The sequence below is a fragment of the Lagopus muta genome, chromosome 1 (genome assembly GCF_023343835.1).
Source record: "Lagopus muta isolate bLagMut1 chromosome 1, bLagMut1 primary, whole genome shotgun sequence".
Lineage (NCBI taxonomy): Eukaryota > Metazoa > Chordata > Aves > Galliformes > Phasianidae > Lagopus > Lagopus muta.
In genome coordinates this window covers 114,512,313-114,531,622 of record NC_064433.1, presented here as the reverse complement: position 1 = coordinate 114,531,622, position 19,310 = coordinate 114,512,313, and the positions used below count along the sequence as shown (strand labels likewise).

At 38.2% G+C, this 19,310-nt stretch overlaps 1 protein-coding gene across 23 annotated transcripts in view; it reads right to left on the bottom strand.

Annotated features, from left to right (window-relative positions):
• DMD (dystrophin) overlaps positions 1 to 19,310 on the bottom strand; it is a 1,043,969-nt gene that overhangs the window by 15,401 nt on the left and 1,009,258 nt on the right. For 20 of the 23 annotated variants that reach the window (XM_048930722.1, XM_048930647.1, XM_048930889.1 and 17 more), the window contains 6 exons: positions 17,207 to 17,272; positions 16,122 to 16,187; positions 13,055 to 13,213; positions 4,429 to 4,672; positions 3,955 to 4,078; positions 100 to 192 (listed from right to left, as the gene is read on the bottom strand). In XM_048930722.1, coding sequence (XP_048786679.1) covers positions 100 to 192; positions 3,955 to 4,078; positions 4,429 to 4,672; positions 13,055 to 13,213; positions 16,122 to 16,187; positions 17,207 to 17,272 — 752 coding nt within the window. The remainder of the gene's footprint in view (positions 1 to 99; positions 193 to 3,954; positions 4,079 to 4,428; positions 4,673 to 13,054; positions 13,214 to 16,121; positions 16,188 to 17,206; positions 17,273 to 19,310) is intronic. The other 3 variants (XM_048931232.1, XM_048931479.1, XM_048931663.1) reach the window with 1 other exon arrangement.

Genomic DNA, 19,310 nt, shown 5'->3' with positions numbered 1-19,310 from the left:
GCAGTTTTAACTTCCGCTCTGCCCAGAACATCCACAACTTCTTTACAAGATAGTGATGCCCTCCTCCACTGGCACATGCTCCCGGGCAGCAGGGCTTACCTCTGGAACTGGGGAAGGAGTTGTTAAGCTGCTCCATCACTTCCTCCAAACCTGTGCTTGTGTCTTGGGGAGGGCTGAGCAGGTCGTCCTCGCCTGGAAAGCAGATCCAGACCGCTGCATTGAAGCTACTATGAAATCATTTGCTAACATCCCAACTACTGCGTATGTCCTTCATGAAGCTATGCTTCATGACTTAGCCACATTCTCTGCTTACTACATAATGAAAATTGCCAATTTGGATTTTATTTACTATTCTTGCAAGTTTAAGGATCTAAGGAAAATTAAATGGATTTAACACAATTAACCCTGATTTAAATTTGTAATAAGAAAGTTAAGAAATAACCTGCTCTGGTAAAAGAAGTGGGGCAAAATGTCTGCTAGGAACATTTAGTTCTATAGATGAGGCTCCTCGTTTCAACTTCTCTTATTCTATTAATGGTAAAAGAAACTACTGTTGTGAGTGCTGCTATTGAGCAGCTTTCTAACAGTGCTGGATGCACAGTAGTGCTGCTTTGCCTAGCTGCAGTAGAAACCAAGATTCTCATCTGCATCACTATTAATATTTCTGACAGTTTAATTGCATCAGATTGGCGCTCCAAGAACATTCAATTATACTTTAAAAGGGTTTAGCAGCAGTTTAATAAAGTGAAACACATCTCTCCCACCGAACAATTTCTATAGGGCAGTAGCTTAATGGGAAATTCAATATATTTTATTTTTGGTTGCAGTTTCCAATAACCACAATCAATCTGTTTATTTTACTGTAAAACCATTGCCTCTCATAGGAATAAAACACCTAAAAAGAGAATATACCTAAATGATACTTTCAGTGAGATCCTCTTTTACTAGATTCCTTTTATCTCTACCAAAATACAAAAACAATTTTGCCTTTTATAATAATCACAGAGAGGTACATCCTTATTTTAAAAATGACTTAAGGGTCCTTTTTTCTATTATGCCTTGCCCTACTCAACTTCAGTAATAAATAATCTAATTTGCTGTTAGCCTTAAGATTCTTTAAACACTATCAGCATTCCACATTAGTGCCATGTCTACTAAAAGAGATGCTGCCAAAAGGAGCACTTCACAGCTGTACGTATTCCTTATGACTTGAATTAGTGTTAGCCTCACCTTCAGGCCAGGAGTTTCAAAAGACTTAATGGTCAAGAATTACTGGTAACAAAGTGTAGATAAACAAAGATAAAGCATCTGCAAGAAGCACATAATTCATATGAACAGCTATTCCATTAATGGTTTGAAAAACAGCTGCTGAGACTGCTGCAGTTTGTTCAGATTTTTCTACAGGTGTTGGGTTCACAAGCCAGTAACACTCAACTCACATCGTGAGCTATTTCTGCAACAAGTGCTACATCAACAGAGGTGCCTTAACAACATGAAGGTCCTTTCAGCCTCTGCTGGATGCTAAGATGGAAACTTAGAGGAAGATCTTACCGCATCTACCCAAGCCTTGTGAGCATGCATGTAGAAAACAACTGAAGATTGTAAGAAGGCAGCAGCTCTGCTCTCACGGCCAAGAACTGCCTTAGACAAACTGGCAACAGTTATGGAATTCCAAATATCCTGGTAAGTGCTGTTATAAATTGAACTGTATTTACCCTCAGGACTGCTGTAACTTTACTTAAAATGCACTGGTTTGTTCCTTCCCATTTGGATGATTTTTCGGAGCCCTTCCTTGTAAGTAACACAAGATACCAGCCAAGAAATCTTCAGATGTTCATTATGTCTCCACCCAAACTGGTCTTCCCTATTTGTGTTTCTATAAAGGGCATGGAGAGCTGGGTGGATCACAAATTTTGGCACCTGAATAAACTGAAGTTCAGCAACAACCTCTTGGTTCAGAGCTTCATGGCTCTGAGAGTCTCCGTTACCACTACATTATTGAAGTGGAAAGCCAAAGATTGGGGCTTTCCCATTTAAGATTTTCAACTTGCTTAACTGTCTCTTTATCAAGGGATTTGCAAATTAGGCTCTGAGTGAGTTACTGTTTTCACCAAAAGGTTGGACAACACCACTGGCGGAAAGCTTTTTACATTAATCCCTCCTTGAGAAAGCAGAGAGACACAAAACAGAGAGATGGGTTTCCTCTCAGAAACAAAAATATATAAAAGCTACCACAGTGGTCACTGTCTTTAGAGACCTATAGATCCTTGGCATTTTCTTGAAAATTATGACTCCCTCTTCATTGGGAGCAAGCTTCTTGTATGAAAGCATTATTTATAACACCATTCTGGTTCCATTCACAATTTCAGAATACTTTAAGTTATGCTTTGAAAAAACTCTCAAACTAGCAAATGATGCTTTCTGGTGTGAAAGGTGACAGCAACAGCTGTGATTAGCAATTCTTTTTATAAACACTGTTCCTTACTGCTGACCCTGTTGCATTGCTGAGTGTCAGCATGATCGTATTGATAACAATTCAACACCTCTCTGTTCTTCCACATATTGTCTCAATCAAACAAAGAAAAAAACCCATTTCATGTCTAAACATCTGTTTCAAATAAAAAAAAGCTTCAGCTGCTAATATGATTATATGCATATTAATTAATTCCAGTCTCACATATTAAATGGGAATTATTTTAGATCAAGTCAAATGAAAGGAAGTACATGACTTTATTTCTAGCCTACTGAAGGAAAAAATATGAAACTGTAAGACTTTTTAATTAGCATACTTAGTGTCATGAAATTCATAACATTTCTTCGGAAAGCCACTGAAAATTACTCTGCAGCAAAATATTTACTCACTAGTAACATAATTACAGAAGGAATTAAATGAAATTCCCGTTATCTGTCATTGTACTCTTGTCCCCAGTCTTTAACTTAAGCGACCCTACGATTTATTTCACTTTTTTTTTTTTTGGTGGTAGAGCCTACAGAACGCATCTTGTTTGATACCAGTACAAGTTGACAACTCCACCCACACTCAGGAGGGAAGACAGAACTCCTTCACAGGTTGCCTCTCTCATAACTATGGCACTTCAGACCAACCAAAACATTTCTTTCCATTCTATTTCTCACTGGGACAGACTCTTTCTCTAACCATAGTAAAGAGAAAAGCTTCCATTTAAGACTTCCACTTCCCCCCAAAGCCTCTCTTGGATGTACACTTAATACATTTATATTTATGAAGTTGTATGTTACTTTCCAATTTTAATATTATCTTGCTTAAGTAATTTAAGTACTACTACTTAAAGATGCTGCAATGGATGACTGCATTTCACTAACAGAAAATCCTTCCCACTGGCTAATAAATACTCCCTAATTATAAAACAGACAGGAAATCATGAAAATGCTACAGCAGTGGATAACAATTCCAATCTCTATTCATGGCATCTTATTACTTAATCTACATCTCATGTGACATTTACTTAGAAGAGACAATACACGAGCTGCTGGAGAGTGACAGCTCTATCCTACTGCTCAAGCAATGACATATTAAAAATACCATCACCTCAGTTAACATGGGGATGATTAATCATACACTTAATCTCTTTGTCCTAATTAATACTATGTACATTTCAGTCAGCCATGTTATGCTTAATAGCTGAATGTCAATCTGAATAAAACACTTAACTAGTTTCTTTGTGATGTTTGTTTTTAGAATTCAAGCCCTGACTGATCTGTGCATTTAAAGTCAAAATATCTACGCTACTGTGCACATCATCATCAAATCCAAAAGCCTGAGCCACAATGAAAATGTAAAGAGCCAAGTGACATCGAAGACTATTGCAAATGTCTACTTCATTTCACTTGAAATAACAAGGCAGCAAAATTTGTTTTTCCTGGAAAATGGGACTGTAACTATTTTTTATGACAATCTGAACTTTGTTATCTTACCCATGGTTTCTGAAGTCTGGCTGCCAACTACACGAAGAAGCATTGGCTGACTGCTGTCTGACCTCTGCAAAGAGGTAGAAGGAGATGATAGTGTTGTACCATTCACCTTGGCATCTGCCTGTGGCTGAAAATTGAGGGAAAAAAGAAGAAATTGTTATTAACAGTTTGATACAGTCGCACAATTCTTTGTACCTCCGTATTTTTTATTTATACCATGAATACACACAGTTTTCTGCTTGTTTTTTAAGTATATCCACATGACCAATGCATTTAAATTCTGAATAAAAGAGAAAACTAGATAAGAACTCTGAAACATGATTTCACCTTGCCTCCTGAAGTCAATTTTAAACAATTTAAGATTTTTCGCTGACTGGTCTCTACAGATATGATTTTGTGGTATGCTATCATTATGGGCAGCAGCTCACACCCTGTTTGAAAAATCACAGAGATCTCAGAAAAGGCCTCAGGACTCGCCTGCTCCAGCAGCTGCCTCAGCCTGTGCAGCTGTGACTCCAGCTGTTTGTTGTGATCCTCCAGAATCTGCATCCTGGCCTCCAGGCGGCCCTTGTGCTGGCGGAGTAGTTTGGCTTCTGCAATAAGTTCAGCATCGCGGGGACTTTGTGGAGAAACCGGCATCATCTCTGGTGGGGATGGCAGTGGAGACAATCCTTTGTGATCATGCTGCTGCTTCAAACGGTCATACTCCGCTTGCAAGTTTCTGTTGAAAAGCGACAGAGAAGTAAAGCTTTATCAAGCAGAATAGCATTGCTCACGCTGCCCTCTCCCACAGGCAGTCGGAACGGTGTTCCTCTCCTGTGATGTGGTACCTGCAGCAACCAGAGAGACAGAGGCTCAGCTCCAGAACCTGCCTTAGATTCTGCTGATTCCGAATCCATGTTGGATTACACCTCGTAGATTTGCGCACAGCAAATGGATCTGTGCTACAAGTATTGCCTAAAGGCTCTCTGCATCATGAGAGTTCAAAATTAATTCCTTTCCAGGGCACACAAAGCAGAAGGCTGGCTGGGCTCCAGACACCGTCCTGCTCATTACAACATGTCCTGAGTTCAGTCCTCAGCTTTCTGCATTTTATAGTTGCTAGTACAAGTTGAATTGCCTCTGCACTACCAAGCACAAATACACTAGTGTAGTAGTTAGTGCTAAACGAGCAATCAAAGCACTTAACAAACACTAATCAAAACTTATACCACCTTGCCCCATTGCACAGATGAGAAAATTAAGAAAAAAAGGACACTAAAAAATTCAGAGCAAATCACAGAATTCAAGAGTTCATTTGCAACTCTGCTCTCATTAATTAGGCCACATAATTCTCCTTCCTTTATATTTATATATATATATATAAGTGCAATTGCATTTATAGTCTATCTTTAAACTGCACTGTGTTTCGCTAACTCAAGAGGCTTTAATTTCCACCTTAGTTTGGTCTATCTACAGTGCTGCAGTCTACTGTGACATTATGACACTACTAAGCTTGTTTTTCTATTGCATAAAACTCCAGTTTCACTCCAGTAAAACTCTGCATAGATTATTATGATCTATAACAACATATATACCTTACTGGGGTTAACAATTTTTCCAACAATGGAAAAATGGTACCTGGTAGTAGAAAAGCACGAGATGCCTAATAGCCTGCTCTGGGATTTTGTTGTTCTGATGTTTCTCTATTGCTTCCCAGAGGGGGAGAAATGGCTCCGTAGATGGTAGGCTGCTAACTGCTTACTCATCACAAGCAGTGACCCAGATTTCATTTTTTCCCAACTTGCTCTTACTTGAGGTTGTGAGATAAGACACTTTTTCCAGTTTTGCCTGCAAACCACAACGCACTCTGACATTTCGGTCTGAAGTCTAACTAGCACTTCAGAAACCCCCCCAGTAAAGATTATTAAGCTCTGAAAAATTCCTGAAGGTACATCTTTTGTGACCAGAACAAGAACCAGAGCAGTGTCACTTGGACAATGAAACGATGCCGAGGATAAAGACAGACTGCTGACTGCTCCTCAAATATTGCACTTCTGTCCCAGGGCAAATGTATGGTGGATGCATCCTAACTTTGGACAGTGAAAACCCCAGAAAACCATCCCTCAGGGATGTCTCCCTCGCACGACCTCTCTTCTGCAGAGGAAACCAAAAAAAGATAAAAAGAGAAAAAAATGAAAAGAAAGAAAAGGCATCGATCCATTGATCCTTCCTATCTGCAGGCTGTCCTGTAACTCAGAATCTCTTTCCTTCTCTAAAGCCCACAAGCAGTGGACAAGAGACTATGGAGAGAACTCAATAGCTGCTGTTAGACATAATCTATATTATTTTCTTGTTGCTCTGTGAATAGCTATAAAAATTTGATTTCATGAAAGGGATTGACAAGTTCTCCCCCCCAAAAAATGAGAAAAACCTGTGGATGGCAAATTAAGAAGATGCTAAAAAAGTTAGTTATTTGCTTCCAAATTAGACAGGTTTAAAAAAAAAAAAATTTTTTTATTAAGTAGTTTCCAAGTCCAAAAAATATCTGAAAGAAAGAAAGAAGGGCTGTAATGAGTGTTGCCTTTCATGAGACTTAATGTTTTCTGATACTGCTAGCTGAATGAACTGGTGAATAATTAATAAAAATACTAAAAGGAAGAGGAATGAGAAAGACAACAATATTGCCCAGAGAGGTTGTGGATGCCCCGTCCTTGGAGGTGTTCAAGGCCAGGTTGGATGGGGCCCTGGGCAGCATGGTTTAGCATTAAACGTGGAGGTTGGTGGCCCTGCATGTGGCAGGGGGGTTGGAGATTCATGATCCTTGAGGTCCCTTCCAACCCAAACCATTCTGTGATTCTGTGATTCTGACTGCAGAGTCCTACTGTACATTAAAGTTTACATACTATTGATCATTAAGCTTGTTTTTCACAAAGTCTGTAGACTGTGGCTATTAATGTCCTGTGAGGAGTTTCACAGATGCATAAAGCAGCAATATTCTACAAACAGCAGACTTAGAAAGTCTCAAAGTGCCGTAAAGCAAAAGATTTACTACCATCCTAAGGGAAACCAAACAAATGCAGTTGGTCATACCTACAACATAATCACTGCTACAAAGAATCTATGATTATGCCTTCAAGTGTCAAGACAGAGAAATCTCTCCAGTAACTATGGGACTGAAAAACAACTGAGCATCAAGGAGTAATTCAGATAAAAATGTTTTCATGTTTGATATAGAATAGTCTAAAACTCTTTCGGAAATGCTACAGGAAAAAAAAACTGTTGTAAAGGATTCTGCACATTATCCAAACAAAGGCGTCTGAATTTATCAGTTGCATGAGATCTAACATACAGAGAATTGTATTTACATAGAGGAAAAAAGCTCCAATGTCAGAAAGAAAGAAATCATTTCAAAGTTGCTCCAAGAACCTCCTTGGGGAGAGAACAATCTGTTTTTATTCCCACCTATGGAATAATTTCAAGCTATGGGGTGAAACAGAAATGCTGCTGCAAGCCAGGCATCCAAAGAAGTGTCCACAGCTCTCAGAAGACAACATCTGTGTCCTGAGGAAAGGTGCTGTCTTACATTTTCAGCATAAAAGAGAAAGGAGAAATGAAAGCATGATCTTCTGTAAATGAATGTGACTGAGCAATGACCGGCAATACTCAGAAATTCAGCCTCAACTGGATGACTTTCACAACTGGATGTCACAAACAAACACAGCTAATGCATCTTCTGATCACTGGGAAAATATATTATATTTCAGTAAGAGAAAGAGACAAAGAAAAAAAAATAGATTTAATTCACAATTCTTGCACCTCTTTCAAGCATTCATGAAGAAAAATAACAGGGGAAGTATGCAATGTAACCTTGATTTATGCAATTGGAAAGAAATGGGTAGTAAAGAGCTCATGAGTTATTAATCACATCTATCAATGGCAGGATTAATTGCCTGGTGAGAGAAATCCTAGTGGACCCCATTTGCGGAGTATTCCTCTCAGAGGCAATTGAAAATTTCTGAATTCAGGTTATTCTTCATCTGCCAACAGAAAATTAGTGGTTTGAAGAAATGGACAAAGCGGGTGAATGAACTGCCTACCGCTATTCCTCATTAGAGTGCCACTGCTTACTTATGATGCTTCACATTCCAAAGATCTAGTTCCACTTTTTCAGTGCCAAAATAAATATCAAAAGGAGCCACAGCATATTTAGAAATACATCACTTTCTGGCTACTGGCAACTATACAGAAATAACTTTGTCGAGGCCAGTCAGGTTTGGAGGAGCACTACAGCTGCTTCAAAATGGCAGCTTTGAGATTTGGCATGTCATTGCTTCTCCAGTGGCTCACAGCCCATTGCGCGTCCAGTGCAAGTCAGAAAAGTAAAGGAAAGGCAAATAGCTCAACCTGGAGACATTCTTGTTATAGTACATCTAAGAGCTGGGAAATTAATGAGAGAACAGCAAAAAAGTCTCCCTTTTACAGAAGTGTGTTGGAGTGATTGAGTCAATGAAACTATTAGGAAACATTGATCTTTTAAATCACTAAAAGAACACAGAAGTAGTTTAATTATTTGCAAAAAGTTTTGAGATTGTCTTGTAGCAAAATCATGCAGTCCTTATAATGCTAGTATGGTACATTCACATAATCTATGTCATATACTGCCAGAGATGGACACATAAAGTCCCCTCTTGCTTGTTATGGAAATATATTCACTCTTAAATTTCTGAATGTTCTTTTGGGCATTTTTATAAGGGTTTGTGGTTTTATTTTATATAGCAATATTGTCCTCAACAGCAAGATTACTTTATGTCTACTGGATTCACCAAGATCTTATCACAATATTCAGCGTGATGTAAAACTAAGCATGAGTCTGAAGGCCTAATGCTCAAGTAAAACAGTTTCGCCAATTGAAACTATTCTCCAAATGTTCAGATTTTAGCAAATATAAATTATTTAACAGTCAAGTTTTAGGTATGAATTATTTACAGCAGTCATACTGTAACTACAAAAGCACCAAGATCTCAAAATTCTACTAGATAAATAATTAATATCTAACAAGAGGTCCTTGGAATTGAAAAAAATAAACCACCACCAAACAAAATAAAAGAATTCAGAAGTGTGTCACAGCTACATTAGTTCATAATTTGGATAATACATTTCAGAAGAATTCAAAATAGGCAGCAGAACTTTTAAAACTGTCCAAAACCAAACCTCAAATTTTCAATTTCAAAGAGCCTTTGTCAAATCACGATGGAAATGTCTGGAGACCAGGAATTGCAACTGAAAACCAAATGGAAGTCAGAATTTTATAAAAAGCTCAAACAAGATGAGGAAAAATGAAAACAAGAAGCAAAATGGAGAAGGGCTTTTTTAAAGGTAGGAAAGTGTGGAGAGCGGAAGAAAAAGCAGAATGATAATGAAGTGTTTTGAATATCTTAGTGCTGCTTCTTTTCGGTACTTAATGCAACTTTCCCAATAGCTGCTGAGAAGTGAACGCATATGCTGACTGTAACTACAGAATAATAAAAGAGACAGCAGGAAGAGCTAAATCCTCAATGTCAAAATCTATCACAAGTGTATGCAACAAAATTTCTGCCAATATGGGCATGAAAAGATGACTATTTATGTAGCACTGCTTGCCTTCTAGCCATGTACCTTCCCAGGAGCAAGTATCACATTTAGTTCAAAACCAGGAAGGAAAGGCAGTCCAGTGACAAGACCTGAGGTATTCACAACAAAAATGAAACAGTCTAGTCACCTTAAGGCTGGACAGAGGACTAAGAAATCACAACATGATTTGCAACACGTTCAGCCCTGTTTCCAGCAACAGATTCACCAAGTCTTCATGCTGCGGTAACAACCAATGTTTACCTGGAGATTATTGTTAGAAGTAACATGAAGAACATGCTTTAATGCACCAGAAGAAGGGTGATACAAGGAATATGATCACAGTTTGTTGACTACCTTTCTAAGAGCCAAAAAGTTTTGAACTGATTCATAGGAGAAATACTAGAAAAAACAGATCTTAAGGGACCAAACCATTTTTTAAAGACAGGTAAGCAAATGAATGGCTTCTGAGTGATCCTGTCTGAATGGTTTATTTTTGTGGCAGGAATCAGTTTCCTGTATAAAATCATTCACCTTGGTGTGACAATCTATCAGGACAAAAAGCAACAACCTCTTCTCTTTTACGCTTCTGCCTCGTTATTTTAAGTAAAACTTATTTATAGAAGTTTGCAAAGACGTCTGCAGAGACAAAAGTCATGATTTTGTCATGATCAATGAAAATTGCAACAGTGAGATTTCCACATTGCCCTGAAGAAGCAGACCTCTTCGTCCCTGTTGCTTTTAGACCCGACTCATCCATAAAAGCAGAACCTACTTGTGGCAGCATCCAGCTAGGAACTAAGCCTCTAATAGCAGAAATATGCAAACTGCAGACTATAGTCCTACTTATACTTTGTGGCTCTTGTTGGATTGCCAAACCTCAGAACAGGTATTTTTGCAGTACAATTCTCCTCTGTTATCTCTGAATGTATTAATCCTCATCAGTAATTATTATATTAAATAAGGTTAATACTAAAATTTAAGGCACACACTCCCAAAAGGAATTTTTTTACAACTTTCAGTTATGTAACTCAAGGTAACATTAATGTTCACATTCCCATTTTTTAATCTAAAACTCGGCTCCTTGAAGAGCCATCCTGCTTTCCAAGTGAGCAATGTGTTTTAAATGCAGACAGAAGAGCATTCTGATTTTTGTTCTTTTTCCATGAATCACTTACCTGGTGCAGTTTGAAACAGCAATGTCCCTGAAAACTAAGCTATCTTATTATTTCTATTTTATCAATTACCTAATACTTCTAAACTACACAAGTCCTGAAAATGGGAAGTATAATGGCTTATTTTAAAACACTGATTCTCCTCCAAATTAGAAAGTACTTGGGTTTATGTATAGTGTATTAGCCTGGAGTTTGCTTCCAACAAAACCTGACTGCCGTTTGTTGAAGTAGGGCTTTGTTTACTACAGTTTTCTGTCCCAAACCCTTTCCTCATCCTTGATGAGGATCCTGTACATTCTCCCAAATCCTCCTGAAAAATGTAAGTTCTTGACTGTTCCTCTTTATTTCTCAGTCTCCTGTTTATTAACTTTACAGAACACTTAAGTAACAGACGGAAAGAAGCTTCAAACAATGTCTTGTCCTCAGCTTTAATGACATCTGGACAAGCTGAATTTGACTTCATTGCAGCTAGTAACGGACAGAGTAAGGGAAGTCAGCATTTTCAAGAAGAGGTGGGGCTCAGACAGGGGTCTGTCAGACATCATGTCAGCTTTTTTTCAGGCAGAATAGAACATTTCTCCAAGTCTTTTCACTGCTACTGATTTCTCACAGAAAACAGCTAGACATAGCAATTTGATCTAAAGCTTGACGTGGCCTGAAGATTTTGTAGTTTGATTCAGAGAGGGTGCAACACTGCTGGAAACAGAAGGGCATGAGAAAATAATGGTGGATTAGAAGTAACCTCTACAGCAAATTTCAACTTTAATGAAAAAAACCTGTGTGAAACAAACTACTAGTTATATTAATTACTTCTGCCCCTGGAGATTTATTGAGAAAGACCTACTTGAAAGTAAAAACTGATATTTATGGACAAGAGGCTCTTCTCTTTTTTCCTGGCTGAAGCGCATTATACAGAAATACAGACCTAATGTTCAGGGGACTAGCTGATGCAAGTCAGAAGGAAGCACAAGGCAGATTTACATCTTCCTCCTACTCTAGGTGACTGATAGCTTATTTCAGGTTTCTAAATGCCAAAATCAACTCAAGTTGTTCTGCAAGTCCAGGCTATGCTCTCTGTGAACAAGTCCCAGCCACAGTCTTATAGAGATGATGGGGTGATGGAGGCACTATAATTGATTACTAGCATCAAAAGGAGACTTCTGCATGGAGAAAAGATCTATAGCACTGCCAACTCTTGCAGTTATTTCCTTGACATTGCTAAGGTAAATGATTACTGCATTACACCCTCAACATAAACAAGACAAAAGTATCTAGCTCTTGCAGAAACAAGAAAAAGGAGCATGAAAATGCCATTCTATATGGTATCCTATACCGTAAAAGCTGAAGACAAAAGAAGGCAAACAAAATGTGCTTTCTGTAGATCTAATAATTTTTATGTTACATTTTGATTTTAGAAGTTCTTGGTTGCAACTATTAATCTATCAATATATCAAGATCTACCAGTTTTTTATGCTGATGGCATATGGCTCCAGTGTACCACAGAATTGGGACTGCAGTGTTGTGATGCTGCAAGAAATCATTTGGGGTTGTTTTGGGATTTTTTTTGATTAATGAAGGCAACTTCAATTAAACTTCAAATTAGAAGGAGCGTTAAATGATATATGGTACTGAAAAGCTGAAGAAATGGCAAAATATAAAACCAAAGAAATAGAAAGAAAAATGGATCCACATTTTAGTTTCTGTGAAAACACTCATTTTCTCTGATGTAAATGCAACTTTATAACTTATTTTATCCCTAAAAATGCTACAAGGTGAATTCTATCTAGATGAATAGCAGTTATTGCACAGATTATTTATTTCAAATGAATTGAAGTCTTCTCAGAACTTCACATATCCTTTCTTAGAAATGCAAGTCTTTCCATGAACCTCCCTCTGTCTTTTCCAAACTACAGTGCAGAAACCAGCACACCCGTTGTTCAATTAGCAGCAAAGTCTGGTACGAAGCTCATTATTATCGTGGAAGTAAAGGAAACAGTGGAACAGAAGGAAATGCTATGAAACACAGCTAGCAGAGCTCGTTGGAGGTGACACCATAATCACAAGGATATTAAGTGATCCATACATTTGTTTGCAGCTCATCATTTTGAAGGTTCAGTGCTGACTCACCACTGCACTGAACACAGGAATGAGTTAATAATTACACTCTTTCAGCCTCATCATCTCACTTACAGAGGGAAAACCATGAATAGCTTAGGTAGACTTAATAGAATGAATTTAATTTAAAAGACATTCTAACTGCAGGATTTTATTAGCTTTCCCTCTTCCCATTCGTATCTTTAGTGTGCAGACGATCACTGCTGCAGCTGACTGTAACCCACCGATTTTCTTCTTCCAGATCTGCAAGAATTCTCTCCAGTTCACCTCTTTCTTCACTCTCCAGAGAAATCAAGATCTGGGCAGGGCTTCGGGGCTGGCTCAGGGGGGATTCCTGGTTCAGACTTTGGCAGTAGTGCTGGATTAACAAGTGTTCATCATCGCTGGAAAACAAAGGAGGATAAACCAGGCAGTTCTTAGACAGGAATTCACTGAACTCTTTGTAAAAAGCAGAACAATATACCTCAAAACAAAACCCACTCAAATGTTCAACTTAGTCTACACCAATTTTCCTCTTCTGTAGAACTGACCTCTCTTTCCCTCTGCTTCTCACATATTTAAAGCATAGTTTGGCTGACAATCACAGCTTTCCTCTTTTGCCTAAGTGAGATTTGAAATCTGCTCGAGAAAAAATCTTATCCTGCCTGATCTATGTTCCACAAAGGTTATTGAAGAAAAGGAGAGGCATCTATTTTATATCAACTCATTTAATAAAGGCTTCCAAATACTTAGCTATTTTACCCTATAAACTTGTAAATGGAGTGAAATAAAAGAAATATTGACATAATAAAACAAAATTATGCCGTTTCTCATTGAGGAGTTGCTTTTTTTTTTTTTTTTTCTTTTGGAATTACAAGTGATATACACTTTCAGAATATAAATATATTCTATTTAATATAAGTGAACAACTGCTTTATTTTATTGCCCCTGAAACTATCAGGCAATTGAAACAAGAGAGTCTCTGGGAGAAAAAAGCAAACTGAGTTCTGAAGACCTTAACTATCTCAAAAAATTAAATGGATGTATTTTTCAGGCTCTAAGGAACGGCATTCAGGCTCTAGGCTATGCAGCTAACACCAGTAGTAACCAGCAGTAGCAGAAGCCATGACAGATAGCAACACCTCCAGCCAATCACAGAAAAAAACTACAGAGCTATTGTGAATCTTGCTTTTATGGTAATACTTACAACAAAGTATTTCAGTCTAGCTTTATTTTTTTCTTGTTACCTTTGTAATTTAGAATTTAACTGACATTTGGAATAGCTGTTATGGCTCAAAATTCAGAATATTTCTTGTTGCATTTTATTACTGAAAATGTTAATGATGCCATTTTATAGACTGCAGGAGTGTTAAACCAGTGCAGAGAACATTGCTATTAGTTCATAAATGAGAAATACTAAATTTTTCACAGGCATAATTTCTTGTTTTTAAACAAAATTTTAAAGGCTTGTCTATTTCTCAATTTGTAAGCAGCTTAAGCAAAATAACAGTGAAAAATGTTGCAGCATAATGCCATTTCCCAAGACACTGTCCTGTGTGATCTTTAACCTGTGTGCGTTTATGTATATAACTATGATGGCAACACACATTGAAATATTTTGTACCTGTATATACAGGCATTTTCTCTTTTTCCCCCCAACCACATGTCCATATTTATGGCGTTCTAACTGCAGTTTTAAGCCAAACACCATGAGAACATCAGCAAAGAACATCTACAGGGCATCAAACAAAACTCAGCCACACTTCTGAATTTACAGTGAGCTTTAATTTTACTGCAATTTAAATCTGGCTCTTATTTCTTCTAAAACACAGGATGTTTATTCTAACTTTTACAGTACAAACAAGTAATGAAGAGGCTGGATAATCAGTGGTTATGTTATTAACTTAATCACATTAATACAGCTTTTATTAGCTAAAGAATGAACTCATCAGTGAGACGAAGCTGTAATTAAAACAATACAGCTTATGTATGATTTTCTGACTACAGGCACTGAAATATTTTAATGACAATAACAGGAAAATATGTAATAATATGATGGCAACAATTCAAAAGTGACATTCAATTTGGGAAACAAAGTTCTCATTAACTGATTGAAACTACCCTGACACTGTGTAGGTGTTAGTTTTCACGTGTCAGTTTAACTTCCTGCTCTGGGAACCAACACTGTAAAACCCATGTACAGACAATATATTTGGCTGTACACACAATCTCCTTTCAAAGTTAGTTGGCAGCAATCCTACCAAGCCAAAAGAGAAAGCATTTCAAAACACAGAAACAAGCTTTTTTATTACTATCTGTGAACGCTTCACTGGCTCACAAACATCCTTACAAGTGATTTGGACTCTGAATTTATGAATGAAAATTGGCAGTACAACGCTTTAAAGGAACTCTTACTTATTAAGAAGATTCTGTCTGAATTTTCAAAGAAATCCTCAAGCTGGGGGAAGCATGAGATTAGTGTAGAAAAACAGATTTTTAAAAAAATATTTGAATGATTTGGAATCTGTGGCATGACTTCTACACAGTCAATTAACTAAGACCTAATTTTCAAGCACCACAGTGACTTCTGTACTTCTCTCCTGTGTTCAATCATACTACTCACAGTTCGTTTTCTGGTTCTATGCCACTTCATTCAGAGAGCAAATGAAATCAAGAAAACCATGACAAATCACGTTTGTAAACCACAAAAAGGTCTCAGTATGATGTCACACTGAAACACTCTTTAAAAGTTTCAGACTACGTTCCTTTAATTTTATATGTCTTTACATTTAAATTAGTAAAACCAAGTGCTTGTTAATGATATGTCTAACTGAAAGGTTACTACTTCTAATATATTATGGTGAGGATGATTCCCTCATGGCTTACACCTGTAATATATTTCTGCTATTTACAGGTCAAATTTTTCTGCACAGCCTCAACAGACTTTTGATTTACATTCTGCCCTTTCAGTAATTTAACACCATTAACTGCAGTTCAGATAAAAGGGACAACTTTTTATTTTTTTCCTTAGAACACATTAGATGATGTACAATTTTTTTCCAAGTAATTTGGGAAGTATTTACTGAATATTTTTTTGAGAAAAATCAGTTATTTTATTTCAGAAGCATTAATCATCTGTTGTATAAATTCAGTATTAAAGCCATAAATCCGGACACTACTATACAAACTGAAAGAACAAGAGTTCATCATGAAATGGAACTGGGTGTGGTGCAGAGTATTGCAGAGTTTCATTACTAGTTATTAACCTTCACAAGAAAATTCATGTCAAAAATACTAAAATGACCTACTTACATGCTCTCATTAGGTGAAATACTGTCATTTAGGTAAGAACCATTGGTGTTCTCCATTTCTGCTAGCCTGTGGAAAAACAGACTCATTAAAATAAATTATATTTCCCATAAACCTTGTTTGCTTTAACATTCCTGAAAGAGTTAAAGAGTGCGATGTTTTTGATGACTTATAGAATTTGAAACCCAGAGGAATTTATACTCTGTTGATTATCAAAAGGTTTTGCAATTAGCTATCATGAATAATTGCTTTTTCATTACAATGGCCTGGCTAAATTCACTTTTCATCTCTTCAGATTTTCAACTCTTTATCTGAGATTTTATTCAACTCATGACTAATTAATTCCACAGGAAGAGAAAGGCCTTAAAGTGCCAGGGGACTACACAAATTGTTCCATACCTGGCAACGCCATCATCAGAACTGAAATGATTAGTCATTTCTCATTGGTTTTCAACAGCTAGTCCCTCCTAAACATACTGCATAATTCCAAGAATTATCATATTATCAAATGATTTTGGGGGACAGAATGAGGAGGTTGCAATAACATTCGTTATCTCAAACCTTGCAAATTTGCTTCCTCAGTGGAGAAGCATGCTATTTTTCCTATCTGTGCAATTAACCCACTTTGTCGTTGTTAAGAGCTGTATGAAAGTGGAGAAGAGAACTGAAGCAGTGATATACCAATGATTTTTATCATCCAAACCAAGGAAAAGATCCTGTTTGTGGTAATCCATGTGGTGAATTACTTAACATTAAAATGGCAGTTGAGATTGCTGTAAAGTTTGGAGACTTCTGCTCTTCTGAATTGTATGATTACACCAGAGTAATTAAAGCCTGTGCAAACTGAGGGCGCAGCTTAACAAAGACCCCCCCCAGGGCCGTTTCTAAGCACACACACGCGCTGGCATGCAAGTTAGTGGGAGGCTGGTTAGTAGCAAAAATGAGTTATACCCTGCATCCCAGAGCCTGGAGAAGAAATCCCCAGACTCTACGTTTCTGTAAGACCCACTCAGGCAGCACGCAGCCTTTGGAATTTTTTAAATGATTGTTTAGAGAAAGATCTGCCTAACGTCCAGCTGGTCTCATACCTGCTAGCATAATGTTCAATGCGTGAATGAGTATCATCGTGTGAAAGCTGAGGGGACGAGGCAGGCCTATAAGGCAGAAAACACTGATTAATCACAAACAATACCCCCTTAAAAGTAAAAAGACACTTAGCTCCGTCTATGCCCTCACACCTCTATGCCTTACGCTTACACTGCGTTTGACAAACAGCATGTTGTAACTGCGACCACGCACGGCGGGCACCTCCTCAAGCAGGCACGCCGTGTTTTGTGGTACCGCACACAGCACTTTCACCCTTTGGCAATCCATCTGTTGCAGACTCCTCCTCACACAAACCCCCAAAAAATCATTTTCCAGAGGATGTGCAGATGAGCCCTTGCTCCCATTTTGCCCTTACACCTGCCTTCTCCTCCATGTGAAATTGCGCCTGGCCTGCTCTGAAGGCAGTGCTGTCAGTTGTCGCTGGGAGCCCTTCCTCTGCCTCCCCGCTGCCCACGCCACGTCCCTAACACAGTGGAGGCACGTTCCACCTAGAAAAGCCTGCAAGAGCTACTCCATCAGCAGCCAGAAACATTAAATGGCTGAAACGAGCATTTAATAACAGACTGCTGAAAGTGATGAGTTTCGTCCAGTCTCGATCCTGGAGAACATCTTGGTCAGGACAATGTCACCTCAGCACTTCAGGAACAGATGTGCTTGCAGGAAGCACTCTGACTGACATGTGGGATTTTGCCTATCTGCATGTAGCAGGAGGTACACAAACAACAAAACATGATGCAGCTTTCCAGATATTACAGTAACCCCTTATTTTAGCTGAATCTGAATTTCCATCTCTTGCAACTCCTTTTAGAACTCCTGATCAATGAAGTGTCTTCCCTTCACGTTAAGTTGCTGGACAGTGTGGGTTGGGCTGGTTCTGCTCAACTGGCAGTACTCTACATCTCAAGTGCAGACAAAATCTGTTTTGTATTTACCGGTTATAAACCAGAACTAATAATCTCATGGTGCTTAATGCTTCTGTGCTAGGAGCTTGATCATCCTGCAGTAAAAGTGCTAAGAGATTATTCACTGGTCATTTTCCAGTTTCATAAACAGTCTGCAAAAGGCTTTAGAAATATTAGGACCTTTCAGAATTAATAGAATGATATGCACCATACAAAACAGCCAATGCCTCAAAGAAGGGCAAGGCTTTTCTCTTTAAGACATTACAGGCCAAGCATTGTGAATCTCATTTTATCTGAAATGAGCTTTGGCCTCCAAATGTAATTTTTCCCACTACATATTCAAATAACAGTTCAGCATTTCTTGGTACAGCAGAGACTCAAGCAGATGGACAACCACCTGCCTGCAACTTTGCATAGTATTCTCAAGAACATATGGATCACCAAGCTAAAATATTAACTGTTTTCTGACAAACTGATGCGATCTTCATTTTTTGTCTGACAGGCAGTACATATCCAGCTGACCTAAGCTGGTACTAACGATGAAAGAAGAGGTTTTGTTTTCCGTGCGTGCACAAATGCTGCTGCTAGTACTGTTTGTGGATTAGGAAACTTGTATTAGAAGGAGCTTCAGTTTTGAACTGCATCATTCTCTGGTCCCTTTTACTACATGACTCCACAATTTTGTACCAGTAAAGGAAGATGGCAGCACTCGGCTGGGACCAAGTGGGCAGTGGAGGAACAGAAGTTATGTGTCTGTCTTTTGGCAGTAGTACGAGGTAAAAGCTTTGCTTGACTGCGTAACTGCATACTTGCTGCTTCAAAACTAAGCTTTACATTCAGAAGTGAACAAAGTGTGCAATATGCATTTTTCTTAAAGACAGCCCAGTGTAACGTGTTGGAGTTTTATATGCCTCTCCGCAAACTTTGTAGGCATGGGATAAGTCTACATTTCCAAGTTCGCCTCCACTTCAGAACACACTGCAATGGAAATCTACCCCACTCAGATTTTAAAAAGTTTGCTTATTAAAGCAAACCTGCTGAGAAGCCCTGCAGTTTTCATGTTAAGTTTAGCAGCTCAGAGGGACGCTGTTTCCAGTACCTGAGCTGGCCTGTGAATAGCTGATAGCTGTGCTGCACTGAAGGCTATTGCAGACGCACTTTTAGATGACCATCTGTGCAAGCG